Source organism: Lemur catta, chromosome X, assembly GCF_020740605.2.
Source record: "Lemur catta isolate mLemCat1 chromosome X, mLemCat1.pri, whole genome shotgun sequence".
NCBI lineage: Eukaryota > Metazoa > Chordata > Mammalia > Primates > Lemuridae > Lemur > Lemur catta.
The window spans coordinates 20,664,521-20,677,545 of NC_059155.1; the positions used below are offsets into that span (position 1 = coordinate 20,664,521).

At 43.5% G+C, this 13,025-nt stretch overlaps 1 protein-coding gene across 1 annotated transcript; it reads left to right on the plus strand.

Annotated features, from left to right (window-relative positions):
• Positions 1–3,119: 3,119 nt before the first annotated feature.
• Positions 3,120–12,028, plus strand: PGRMC1 (progesterone receptor membrane component 1). The gene is made up of 3 exons (XM_045538727.1): positions 3,120–3,565; positions 7,260–7,415; positions 10,729–12,028. Exons 1-3 carry the CDS (start codon positions 3,238–3,240, stop codon positions 10,830–10,832), a joined length of 588 nt encoding a protein of 195 aa, XP_045394683.1. The 5' UTR covers positions 3,120–3,237; the 3' UTR covers positions 10,833–12,028.
• Positions 12,029–13,025: the final 997 nt, after the last annotated feature.

Here is a 13,025-nt window from a genome sequence, read left to right on the forward strand (position 1 = left end):
TATGAATATTTTATTATTTAGAGTTATCTCTAGTTTTGTAAAACAAAATCTGTGTGTCTGTGTGTGTGTGTGTATGTGTGTGTTGCATGTATCTGCAAGAATATAAACCAAACTGCTAATGTATGGGCCTGATTTAAAGATTATCTGGGGAACTCAGAGAGGCAGAAATGAATTTCATTTTTTTACTTCATATACTTACATATTATTTATTATTCTAGATGTTTTCAGAAAAGAAATAATAAACCATTTTTTCCCAAGGCAAAAAGCGACTTGTGTTCATTGTAGAAAATGTAGAAAAGTGTAAAGAAGGAACTATCAATCACGATGGTTAACACTTCAGCATGTTTCTTTTCAGGATTCCTTTCATGTATTTTTTTTTTACATAATTGAGTTCATACTGCATATAGTTTTGTGTCCTGTTTTTCTGTCTTAAGACTAAAACAAACATTTTCCCATGTCATGATGATATCTGGGTGGCCATTTTATGGTTTTACCACAAATCAAGCAGATTAGTTAGCCATTTTATTTGAAGGTGGACATTTAGGTTGTTTCTAGTTTTTCCATATTAAAAATGAATCTCTGATGAGCAGCTTAGTAATGAAATCTTTGTCTGCATTTCTAACAGTTTCCTTGGGATAGATTCCTAAAAGCAGAATTACTGTGTCAGATTGTAGATTTCTAGAAGTGAGATTTGTGGACGGAAAAATCCAAACTCTGAAATATTTGAAAGAAGGTTATTCTGAGCCAAATTTGAGGACCATGACCCGGAGCCACGCCCAAGAGGCCTTGAGCAAGTGGACTCGCTGTGGCTGGGTTACAGTTTGGTTTTACACATTTCAGGGAGACAGGGATTACAGGTAAAGTCATAAATCAATACGTGGGAATTTACACATTGGTTTGGCCGGAAAAGGTGGGACATCTCGAAGGGGGGGAGGCTTACAGGTGGGTTTGAAGATTCTTTGGCTGAGAGAGTTAGGCTTTCTCTAAAAGACCAGAAAGGAAATGCTTAATTTAAGATAAAGGTGCAAGCACTCTAGGCAGTTCAGACAGGAGAATCTCTCAAGTTAAGATAAGGATCTGCTGGAATGCTTGAGTTAAGATGGGGCTTTCTATCTTTTAGGTGATGCTAATGAATACCGGAATCAGGTTGGGAAGTAAACCACACTGTATTTGGTTAACAAAAACCTTCTTAGTGGGATTTTACCATATGTGAGCCTGACTCATCTGGCCTCCTTAGGAAGGAATTTGAGCAAAAGGAAAAAAATCAGAGTTCAGTCCTCAAATTAATGAATAGAAAATATTTGTATGGATAACAAAAGGTTTATACCAATTTCTCCCCCCTCAATAGTGTATGAGAGTCTCACCACTCACAACAGCGTATGTTATCCTTTTTTCCCTTTTATCTTTCCTACAGGAAAGCAATAGGTGACAGTGATATCTTTGTGTTTTCCTTTTTGCTAGCAAGACTGAACATTTTTCATATGCTTATTCACCATTAGTATACCTTTTTTTGTGAATCACCTGTTCCTAGTCTGTCCATTTACTGATAAGAATCTCATGGATTTTCTTATCAATTCAAATAAGCTCTTAAAGGATATTAACCCTTTGTCATATTAGTTACGAATGAAAATATTTCTAGCAAGTTTGTTGGCTTTTAAACACGTGTTGGCCCTACATGATTTTTTAAAAAGGGATAATTAGACTCTACTACAGCTGAGCGCACTCAGTTTGAGCCTGTTTCCCCACCATTAAATTTGTTTGACAAAAGATCTGGAGGGGCTCAGCTAACCCTAGAATTAGCTCAGAGAAAAATGTGTAGGCCTCATATAAGGATTATTTGGCTCATTACACTTTAAAATTATTTAAGAAGATGGGGAGTGGGGCAAGGATGGAAGCAGTTTTTGCCAGAAATTTTTAGAATTCTGAGGTAAAGAGCCAATTCTCCCCTCGTCTTCTTGCCTGTTGGGAGGAGGAGTAAATTATGTACAATCCAACAGAACCCGTGATGGAGGAGTACTGCTCTGGGCTGCAGATGTGTGCATGGCTTGGTTTTAATTATTTTTTCCCCCTCTCTCTATCCTTTCTTCTGCTCCCCTCCCCCGGCCACAAAATAAAGGACCGCTGGGTTAGGAGAAGAAAACCCTTACTCTGTGGAGGCCTGCTTAGTGCAGCCTGTTAGCACATCAAAGGCCGGATGAAATACCTAGGAAAGGAAGGGACCAAGCCTAGGCCCCTTCCAAACTCCCGCCATTGTCTGGGCTCCAGTTCAGGGTTATTGTGACTGCCAAGGGTAGCTCGACAGACGTCAAATGGAGGAACGCGGCCAAACAAAGAAACTTTGGACATTATTCTGATTTTAAAAATGCGCAACAAGAGGACGTGGCTTGCTGATGCGTAGTGACTGAGCAAATCTGTGATTGCAAAAGGGTTTATTTTTCGAGAACAAACCCAAAGTGAATCGGGTGATCTGACTCGTTTCCCCAGATAACAGGGGGAACTGACTTTAGCTATCCCGTGGGTGCCCTCCCCATAGCATCTGGGTGAGAATCGAGGAAGGGCCGTGAAGGAAAGCGAGTGGGGGCTCTAAGATGGAAAATGGTGTTCGAGGAATGAGTTTCCTGTCGCCTAAGGCAGCTTCGTAGCTTCGTGTTCCTGGGGGGTAGCCGAGGGGGGGGAGATGAGGGGCTTTGCAATGGGAGATGGGGGAGGGGGAGCCTGAAACAAGAGAAATGGAGTCGGTGTTCGGCGCGCATCAGGTGGCGGAGGGGGCCTAGCACAGAGCCCGACTAAGCCAAGGCTCTCCCAGCGGGTCTGCCAGGAGCAAGAGAGGGGCTGGTGCCGAGGAGGGCTGCGCGCTGCGTCGCACAGCGGTTAGCTGGAGGATGGCGCCAGGATGGCGTGAGCCTGGGCCTGGCAGATAGAGCTGAGGGGTGGGCAGCGCTCGGCCGAGGTGGGGGCGGGGATGGGGGGAGGATGGGTCCGGCTGGGGGAGGGGAGGCGGACTAAGCAGGCTACGTGGGGGGCCTGAGCCCGGCCGGGCTAGACTGAGCAGGGCGGGGCGCTTAGGTGGCCGCAGGGGCGGGGCTAGGAGGCCCCGCCCCTCCCGGCCCCGCCTCCTCCCCTGGCTAGTCTTCATCAGCCGCCGAGCTCTGCGCGCCACTAGCTCGCAGAGAGGGAGGAGAAAGCGGCGAGTTCCGGATCCCTGCCCAGCCCGGCCCAACCTTTGCTCCAGAGATCATGGCTGCCCCAGATGTGGTGGCGACAGGCGCCGACCCGAGCGAGCTGGAGAGCGGCGGGCTGCTGCACGAGATTTTCACATCGCCGCTCAACCTGCTGCTGCTTGGCCTCTGCATCTTCCTGCTCTACAAGATCGTGCGCGGGGACCAGCCTGCGGCCAGCAGCGACAGCGACGACGACGAACCTCCCTCGCTGCCCCGCCTCAAGCGACGCGACTTCACCCCCGCCGAGCTGCGGCGCTTCGACGGCGTCCAGGACCCGCGCATACTCATGGCCATCAACGGCAAGGTGTTCGACGTGACCAAAGGCCGCAAGTTCTACGGGCCGGGTACGGCGGCCGGCGAGGGGGTCGCGGAGACAAAAGAAGGGGGCCCCAGCACGGGGCTGGGCCGGGAGAAGCCAGCGGGGAGCGGGGCGTCCCTGAGCGGAGGGAGGAATGGCGGCGAGCCAGGGAGGGCGGGCGGGCGACAGCCGGGAGGCTCCCGGGGCGGGCAGGGGACAAGAGGCGCTCTAGAGGGGCTGAAGGCCAGGGGGGGCCGCAGATTCCCGGCCCGCGCTGACAGCGCTGGGATGGGGGTAGAGGAACCCTGGGGTGGGTGGGACCGCGAAGCTGGAAGGGAGGCACATCAGAGCACGGGGTGTTGGGGGAGTTTTCGAAGGTCGTAGATTTGGGGATTCCTGCAAGGAGGGGTTGGTGTCAGGTTCGAGAAAAGGAAATGAGGGTGTTTCGAGGGAGGCATGGGGGGAGCGCGGGAGCAGAGACGGTCCAGGCTTGGAGAAGCCGCGAAGGCCAATGACGCCCAGGGGCCTGGGGTAGCCTTGGTGGAATGTGAGGGTGTTGGAGAAAGAAAGCGGTGATGGAAATTAGCAGCAGGTAGGAGCGTTGTGCCCGGTGGGTGGCGATGTGTGTGCACTGTGTGTGCATGCGCGGTGTGTGCGGTTCGTCAGGGGTGTGTGTGTGTGTGTGTGTGCGCGCGCGCGCGCACGCTTGCAGTGAGGCATGTGTCAGGTATGTGTGTGGCATGTGTTTGGTATGTGTGCATGCGTGCTGCGTGTGGCGCATGGGGAAAGGCTGGAAGGTGAACAAGGGAGGCTCCATAGGGAAAAGGGAGCTGGTTGAGGAAGGAATAAAGGCTGAATGTGGTGGACAGTGGTAACGTGGCAAGCTGCTAAGATAATAAGGTATTTAGTCTATAGCAAGAAAGGACTAGAAGCCAAAGAATAAAAATGGAGGGAGGAAGAAGTGGGAGGATCCCGAGAAACAAAAGGGGTAGGGCTATGACGGCTTCTGGGTGGGGGGATTTCAGGAAAAGCCAACAGGAGGGGAAATGAGGGATGGCTGGCAGCAGAGCTGCTGGAGGGGGGAGGCTTGGAGTGTTCCTTAGAGGTGAGGTTTTTACAAACCTCATCGCCTATCAAAATCACCTGATGCGTCTGAGGAGAAATACAGATTTCCAGCCTAATTACCATCACCACAGATGAGACTCTGGGGGAGGTCCAGGAATATGCATTTGAACATGCTCCCCCAGCGAATTTGAGAAGCAGCCAGGTTTGGAAAGTCCTGCTTCATAGAATACTTGGAGAGGAGGAAGAAGAGATTTTAGCTCTTCCAATATGGACTCCTCTAAACACAGGGAGCTCACAGGGTGTCCACATCGATGACAGTGTTCTCTTCCCCAGTGGTCTGAGTACAGAATGCAGCAAACTGCTCAGGCCCACACCTTTGTTTACCTCTCTCAGTCCAACTAATCAAAATCAGATGTGTTTAAGGTTAAGGAACTCTCCTATTTTTTTTTTCTTGTAGACATTTTAGAATACCTACTTTTTGTAAGCATGTAACTGTCAAAATAATTTATCAAAACCTGTTATTACTGAGCTGAACCATAAAGTAGTCAAAACATGTGCATTGGATATCATCATATTTGCAGAGTCATTGAGAGGAATGTTGGCCTGTGCCCAGAGCACAAGACTGGAAGTCAGGCAACCTGAGTTCTGGTCCTGGTTGGCTCACTGACCAGCTATGCGACCTAGTACAAAGGTCTTTCTATGTTCTTTCTATGCCTTAGTTTTCCCTCTGAAAAGTGATAAAGATGACACATCCTGAGATCTCCAAGTCTCTACCCTGTGCTATCACTCGGTGAGCCCATGAACAGGTGACAACATCACGGTGGAAACGATACTTCGTGGTATACAGGATTCCTAAAAATTATAAATTCAAGTGCCTATTACTCTATGCAAGGCACGGTTGTAGGTGCTGAGAATATAGCAGTGAGCAAAACACACAATTCTCTGTTCATGGAGATTGCATTCTAGTGAATATACATTGTGATGAATAATATGTATTCTCCAAAGATTTTAGTGCTTCCCCAGGGACCTTGTTTAAGTATTCTGTGAGGTTTGCTAGGTAAAGACCCACTCTACCAAGCCAATGACCATAATTTTTGAAATGGTGAGGTCCAAACCAGTACAGTTTGCCTATTTTCAAGCACTAGATGCAACCATTTCCACAAAAGATGTACATTTGTGAAAAATGTGTGTTTTTACATTCTCTAGTGGAAATGGCAGCGTGTAATGATGATTAAAAACAACCATATTTCTTTGGAATCTTAATTGCATTTAAAAGTTGATCATAGAATTCATCTAATTTATAAAAAATTTCTTAGTGACCAGGCCATATTGAAACTTGATCTTTTCTCATTCTTGGCATAGTGGGTGGTTACTCACACGCTTTTTAATGTCCGGGTTGCTATTTGGTCTACCTTTGGGAAAACAACACAATGTTTAAAGTACACTGGATTCTCTTCATTTACTTGTGCAATATTTAAATAAGTCCAAACATCCAATTTAAGTACCTGCAGAACGATTCACTGCTCTTAGACAAAAGTGCAGTATAACATATATAATAGCATTATAAGTTTTATAGTTATTTTGCAGTATTCATTCACCCTTTTTTTCCATGAAAATTTTAGTATTTTCAGTCTTCTCCTTAAACCCACCCAAAACAGGATGATTTAGCCGATCCCCTCTGTGCTATCTCTTATTTATTGACAGTGAAGGTTATGTAACATGTAGATATATTTTTGAATCACTAACACTCTCATAAAATGATTGCTCCTGCAGATGCCATGAGTTAATGTTTAACTGAGTCTTGCAACCAAAGATCTCTATGACATAACGTTGAGTCATTAAAACATATCAGACTACATTTATAAAGAAATATTTTCATTTGCACATTAGTGTTTATTAAGAAACCATAATTCTCACTGGTGTAGCCCAAGTACCTAGAACAGAGTCAGACCCCTGATTTAATGTCCTAAAGTTGAATTCTTTTTTTTTTTTTTTTTTTTTTGAGACAGAGTCTCACTCTGTTGCCCAGGCTAGAGTGAGTGCCGTGGCGTCAGCCTAGCTCACAGCAACCTCAAACTCCTGGGCTTAAGCGATCCTACTGCCTCAGCCTCCCGAGTAGCTGGGACTACAGGCATGAGCCACCATGCCCGGCTGATTTTTTCTATATATATTTTAGTTGGCCAGATAATTTCTTTCTATTTTTAGTAGAGACGGGGTCTCGCTGTTGCTCAGGTTGGTCTTGAACTCCTGACCTCGAGCGATCCACCCGCCTCGGCCTCCTAGAGTGCTAGGATTACAGGCGTGAGCCACTGTGCCCGGCCCTAAAGTTGAATTCTAACCCATGGACTCAGTATTGTCTGGAATGATTCCCTACCACCATTACCCACACCAAGCGATAACCATTTATGACTTCTTTATTAGCTATTTGGAAATCACAGGAGATTAAAGAAAGTGTATAGCATTTTGATTTAATTTTTAGTCATTTAATAGTTTAATGACAACAGGTCTTTCTATATCCCCTACATAACAATGAAGGTATCAATATTACTGTGGTCTCCAAGTGGAATTTGATATTCAAAAAGGGTAAGGAAACCAGTTTCTGTGTATGAACCGCAGAGAAATTTACTGTCTAATAAAGAATTGGTCTTTGGTTTTGTTTTGTTTTGTATTTAAAGAGGGGCCCTATGGAGTCTTTGCTGGAAGAGATGCATCCAGGGGCCTTGCTACATTTTGCCTGGATAAAGAAGCACTGAAGGATGAGTATGATGACCTTTCTGACCTCAACGCTGCCCAGCAGGAGACCCTGAGTGACTGGGAGTCTCAGTTCACTTGTAAGAGTGTTTTTTTTTTTTTTTTAACATTGTACCGGGATCAAATTTCTACCAGTAATGGAGATTCATGGCAGGACAATAGTTATTACTAAACAGCCTGAAACTTGGGCACATTTTGATAGGCTGCTGAATCTTGGACAGATCAAGTTCATGGCTTGAAGTAATTTCAGAAGTGCTGAGTCACTTGCTATGATTACATACCATTTTTTAGCTAGTTCTCTATGGAAACTTGGGTTTCTGGTTTTGATTTTAAGATTCTTGAGTGGTTTGCATAGATTCCAAACTAGGATTCGGGGCTTGGTGTGTGGGGGAAAGGGTAGTGGCCATCTTGGCTACAGAAAGACGGATTTTCATAAGCCCTCTCTTGTACAGCTTGCCGTTTAAAAGCAGCCCACATCTCCGTTGAAGAATGGGAGACTTGTATTCTGCAAAACAGCTGCTTTTTTAATCTAATGGAGCCTAACTATAGGCCACATCTACGAATGATGCTTATAATCTGTGCAGCAGCAATGGTGTCTGCGTTTTTTTTTTTAAAGAAAAAAGGAGACACTTGTTTCTGGCTTATGTTATGGGCTGAGGCCTTTGGGGGAAAGTAGGAATGAGGAGTTCAGTTCAAATTTTGAGAATTTAGGAATTAGCTTCTGTCAAACCTAAATGTTTAATTATCACTTTAGCAATATTTCACTGCCAAGAATTTGAACAATAATCTTTCCCAGCTTTTACAAAACAGTGTATAAAGGCCATGACCATTTCTTTATATGAAATGTAGTTTTCTATGTGCTGTTCTCTATAAGTTAAATATTACATGCTCTTTTGGCTATATCCAACCATTTTCTTTTAAAATAATGCTGACTTCAGAGACAGTTCTAGGTTAATAAATAGCCAGATGTAGTTCTCCCTTTGAGTTTGGGTCTCAAGCAGACTAAGTATAGCTTTCAAGTCTAGAGGCAAATCATTATATTTGAAAACATAGTTCAGCTACCTAACATAGTCCCTAAATTTTTGCATCCTAAGGATGCCTTTGTAACAATAGAATCTTCTATATGAAACCAACAAGTTGTAGTTTATAACTTACAAAGCTCTATTTTCTAGGGCTTGCCTTCATCAGTTGGAGAAAAAAAATGTGATTTTTTTTTTCCCACCTTAACTAAGGCTAGCTCCAAATACTGTTGTAACACTTCAGCTGTACTCCAAGCAGGTGTGGTTTCCCCTTAAGGCAGGTTTCCCAGGCGCCACCCGGCTTTTATTTGTCCTGCATAGTTCCAATTGTTTCACACAAAAGCAGCTCTGGTTAGACAGGTTGGTTACTCTTCTAATTCCTACTCATATTCAGAAAGAAGACACTTGGTCCTCTTGGCTTCTGACATTGAGATCCTGCATTAGTTTGGCTGTAATAATGTGGTGGTTTGCTAACTCCATTTCTTAAGTCTTTTCCATTCTGGTTTTTACTCTTAAATCTGTTTTTTCCTGGCCGGGCGTGGTGGCTCATGCCTGTAATCCTAGCACTCTGGGAGGCCGAGGCGGGAGGATCGTTTGAGCTCAGGAGTTCGAGACCAGCCTGAGCAAGAGTGAGACCCCATCTCTACTAAAAATAGAAAGAAATTAGCTGAACAACTAAAAATATATAGAAAAAATTAGCCAGGCATGGTGGCGCATACCTATAGTCCCAGCTACTCGGGAGGCTGAGGCAAGAGGATCGCTTGAGCCCAGGAGTTTGCGGTTGCTGTGAGCTAGGCTGACACCACGGTACTCCAGCCAGGGCAACAGAGTAAGACTCAGTCTCAAAAAAAAAAAAATCTGTTTTCTCCAACATCTCTCAGTCTTCTCCTGGCTCCTTTACCCGACTTGTGTTAACTACCCATAGGTTTTTCTCCATGCTGGGGAAAAAATTTCTGTGTCCTGCTGTTCTCTTCATCCACTAGACTATTATTCCTTCCCTTTACTGTCAAACTTCTAAGTTGTTTTTGCCCCTAACCACTGCTTCATTTCTTCTCTATGCCTCCTTCCTCTTTATAATACGGCTTCTGTCTCCATAATTAGATTGCACTCTCTTTCTCAAAGGTTCCAGGGAAACTTTTTTTTTCTTGCCAATACTAACTTCACTTGTCCATTCCTTGTTGTAGATTTCCTGTCATGTGACCCTCCAGAGTGGTTTCCTCTACAGAGACCCCATTTTGGTCCATGGAACCTCCAATTTTCCCTTCATTAACTCATGTTCCAGCTTGCTTTCAAAGTATCTCATATCCTCTCCTTTCTATTCCCATGGACACCATCCTACTCCTAGCTGTGGTTCCTTTGCATCTGGATCTGCATGGTAGCCTCCTGGTTCCCCTGCTTCTAGTCTCTCCTTACTGAAATCTGTCCTGTACACCACATTGATAATGTTGCTAAGGCACTATTTTACGTTGTCATTCCTTTGCTAATAAATCTTCAGTGCCTTTTGCCACATATAGGATAAGTCCGAACTCCTCAGGCTGGCTTTTCAGAGCTTTCATAATATTTCCTCACGCTACTTAGCCAACCTTATCTGCTTCTACTTTCACATGCCTACTCTGCTCCTGCCAACTTGGTTTCTTTATTGCTTCCCAGATATGTTCAGTCTCACTTATATGCATTTGTACGTAGTGTTTTCATTTTCTGGAAATCCCTCCTTCCCCAAATCCTATACATTTTCCCAAAACATATCCTTCTTCCATGAAGTGTTCTGCAACCCCTCTAACTAACTTATAACATGGCCTTGCTCTTGTAAACACTGTCTACGTGAAAACACAATTCTTTTTTGTTGTTTTTAGAGACAAGGTCTTGCTCAGTCACCCAGGCTGGAATGTGTGGTGCAATCTTAGCTCACTGCAGCCTTGAACTTCTGGGCTTAAGCGATCCTCCTGCCTCAGCCTCCCAAGTAGCCGGGACCACAGGCATGCACCACAACGCCTGACTAATTTTTCTTTTTTCTTCTTTTTTTTTTTAGTAGAGATGGGGTCTTACTGTGTTGCCCAGGCTGGTTTTGAACTCTTGGCCTCCCAAAGTGCTGGCAACATGATCCACCATGCCCAGCCCCATAATTCATTTTGAGATTACCTTGCACACACATTGCCAGACATTGCTACCTGTTTTATATTTCTGTCTTCTGAATAAAGCTCCAATTTCCTATTGGCAAGGACTGTGGTATAAACTACCTTTGTATCCTTCAAGGAGCCTAACACATTGCTGAGTATTTTGTAGGCCTCTAATAAATGCTTTCAAATGAAATGTGGTAGTGAGTTTTTTTAGAAGGCATGAGAATGACCATTTGTGTTTTCTTCTCTACCTGCAGTCAAGTATCATCACGTGGGCAAACTGCTGAAGGAGGGTGAGGAGCCCACTGTGTACTCGGATGAGGAAGAACCAAAAGATGAGAATGCTCGGAAAAATGAGTAAAGCATTCAGTGGAATCATATCTATTTTTGTATCTTGCAGAATCATTTGTAACATTCCAGTCTGTCTTTAAAACATGGTGATTTCAATATTTAGAAAAGTTTTGAACTTGCTGTAAATTTTTTAATTAACATCACTAGTGACACTGATAAAATTAACTTCTGTCTTAGAATGCATGATATGTTTGTGTGTCACAAATGCAGAAAGTGAACTGCAGTGCTGTAATGTAAATGTTAATGCTGTTTTTCTTCCGTCTGTAGTTAGTACAGGCTGAATTAAATGTGTGTTTCCTGAGAGACAGGTAAGACTTGGATATTTCCTGAAACAGGTAAAAACGTTAGATGTGCAGCAAGAACAAAGGATCAGCTATTAGTCATGATGTTCTCTCAAGACAGCAAATCCCTTTTTTTCCTCAATTGACTTAACTGCATGATTTCTGTTTTATCTACCTCTAAAGCAAATCTGCAGTGTTCCAAAGGCTTTGATATTGATTAAAGAGAGCTGTCCAGTAGCAAAGTGAAATCTCAAAGCTGGACTCAGCTGGAAAAAAACATACCGTGTTTCTGGACTGCTTTGTTGTCCTTGCTCTCACATGGACACTCAGACGCCCTCACAAACACAGTAATCTACAGTTTGGATTAAAACAGGATCTAAACATTCCAAAGAAAGCTTTATAAAAAGCCAGCCAGCTTGGCTACAACCTGAAATACATGGAGAAGATTATAGGACTATCTTTTCAACCCCCGTGTTTGTGGTGGGGCAATGGTTATTTGGTTATTTTACACATTTAAACTGAGAGGGGCATACGGAACAGGAACAGGTGTCTGCTCTCTTATGAGCCTTCATACACACCCCTGAGCAATGAGGAAACAGTACACATCACTAGCCAAGTGGTTTTTCAAGTAAAGCATATTCATAACAGTTATTATGTTGTTCCAAAACTATAGCCACTGCAAAAGTAGTAGTCAATTGTCTGGGTCTTTGATATTGCTCTTTTGGTTAACACTAAGCTTAAGTAGACTATACAGTTGTATGAATTTGTAAAAGTATTTCATGAACAACTAGTGAAGTTTCAAATTCTTGTAATTGTAGTTAAATAGTCATTGTATTTTCTTGTGAACTGTGTTTAATGGTTTTACCTCAAATCAGAAAACAAAATGAAGTGCTTTGGTCAGTTAATAAAATGGTTTTACCCAGCATAGTGTGGTGGCTTGTTTTAATTTTTTAAAACCTTTATTCTAAGGAATCAGTTATCATTTTATTTTAGCTTAAAATTCAGTTTCAGGCCGGGTGCGGTGGCTCACGCCTGTAATCCTAGCACTCTGGGAGGCCGAGGCGGGTGGATCATTTGAGCTCAGGAGTTAGAGACCAGCCTAAGCAAGAGCGAGACCCCGTCTCTACTAAAATAGAAAGAAATTATCTGGACAACTAAAAATATATATAGAAAAAATTAGCCGAGCATTGTGGCACATGCCTGTAGTCCCAGCTACTCGGGAGGCTGAGGCAGGAGGATCGCTTCAGCCCAGGAGTTTGAGGTTGCTGTGAGCTAGGCTGACGCCATGACATTCTAGTCTGGGCAAGAGTGAGACTCTGTCTCAAAAAAAAAAAAAATTCAGTTTCACTTTTGGGTGTAGACTTTTTGTATTCCAAAGGAAATAAAGGGCAAAACTTCATATATACATCACACCACAAACCAAATACCGGGTTGTCCTGTTAAGAAATAGTGAATTGAATTGCTTTTTTGTAATTTGTGAAATTCTGCCTAAGTCAGAGCTTTCTAAACTGTAAAAGGCAGACCCTCCATCCTGAAGTCTATACCAAGGTTATTAGAGGGCTATGTCACTGTGCAGGCATTGTCATCACCAAATGCTAGGGAAGGGTTGTTTTTTTTAATGTATTATCTGATCAGGAAAGTATTAGGAATCCTCATAGTAGCAAAGTTAATTCATCTCATGTCAATAGAAGGATAACAGATTTGTATAGGCAGTCAGTTGTATAAACAGGTTTTGTCATTTTAATGTTGAAATTGATGGTTTTCTTACAAAGGATGTACTCTTAGGTCACAGGTTTCCATTTTTCATGTTATCAAACCACATAGAATGTGTATTTTTTAAATTTTTTTTTATTTCAGCATATTACGGGGGTACAAATGTTTAGGTTATGTATATTGCCCTTGTCCCACCGGAGTCAGAGCTT

What these genes read in the sequence shown, in the direction of transcription:
- PGRMC1 (XM_045538727.1), top strand. Translation starts at nt 3,238, where the DNA reads ATGGCTGCCCCAGATGTGGTGGCGACAGGCGCCGACCCGAGCGAGCTG. An exon ending in CCGCAAGTTCTACGGGCCGG is followed by an intron (nt 3,566 to 7,259) that starts GTACGGCGGCCG and finishes TTGTATTTAAAG; the next exon opens with AGGGGCCCTATGGAGTCTTT. An exon ending in CTGGGAGTCTCAGTTCACTT is followed by an intron (nt 7,416 to 10,728) that starts GTAAGAGTGTTT and finishes CTCTACCTGCAG; the next exon opens with TCAAGTATCATCACGTGGGC.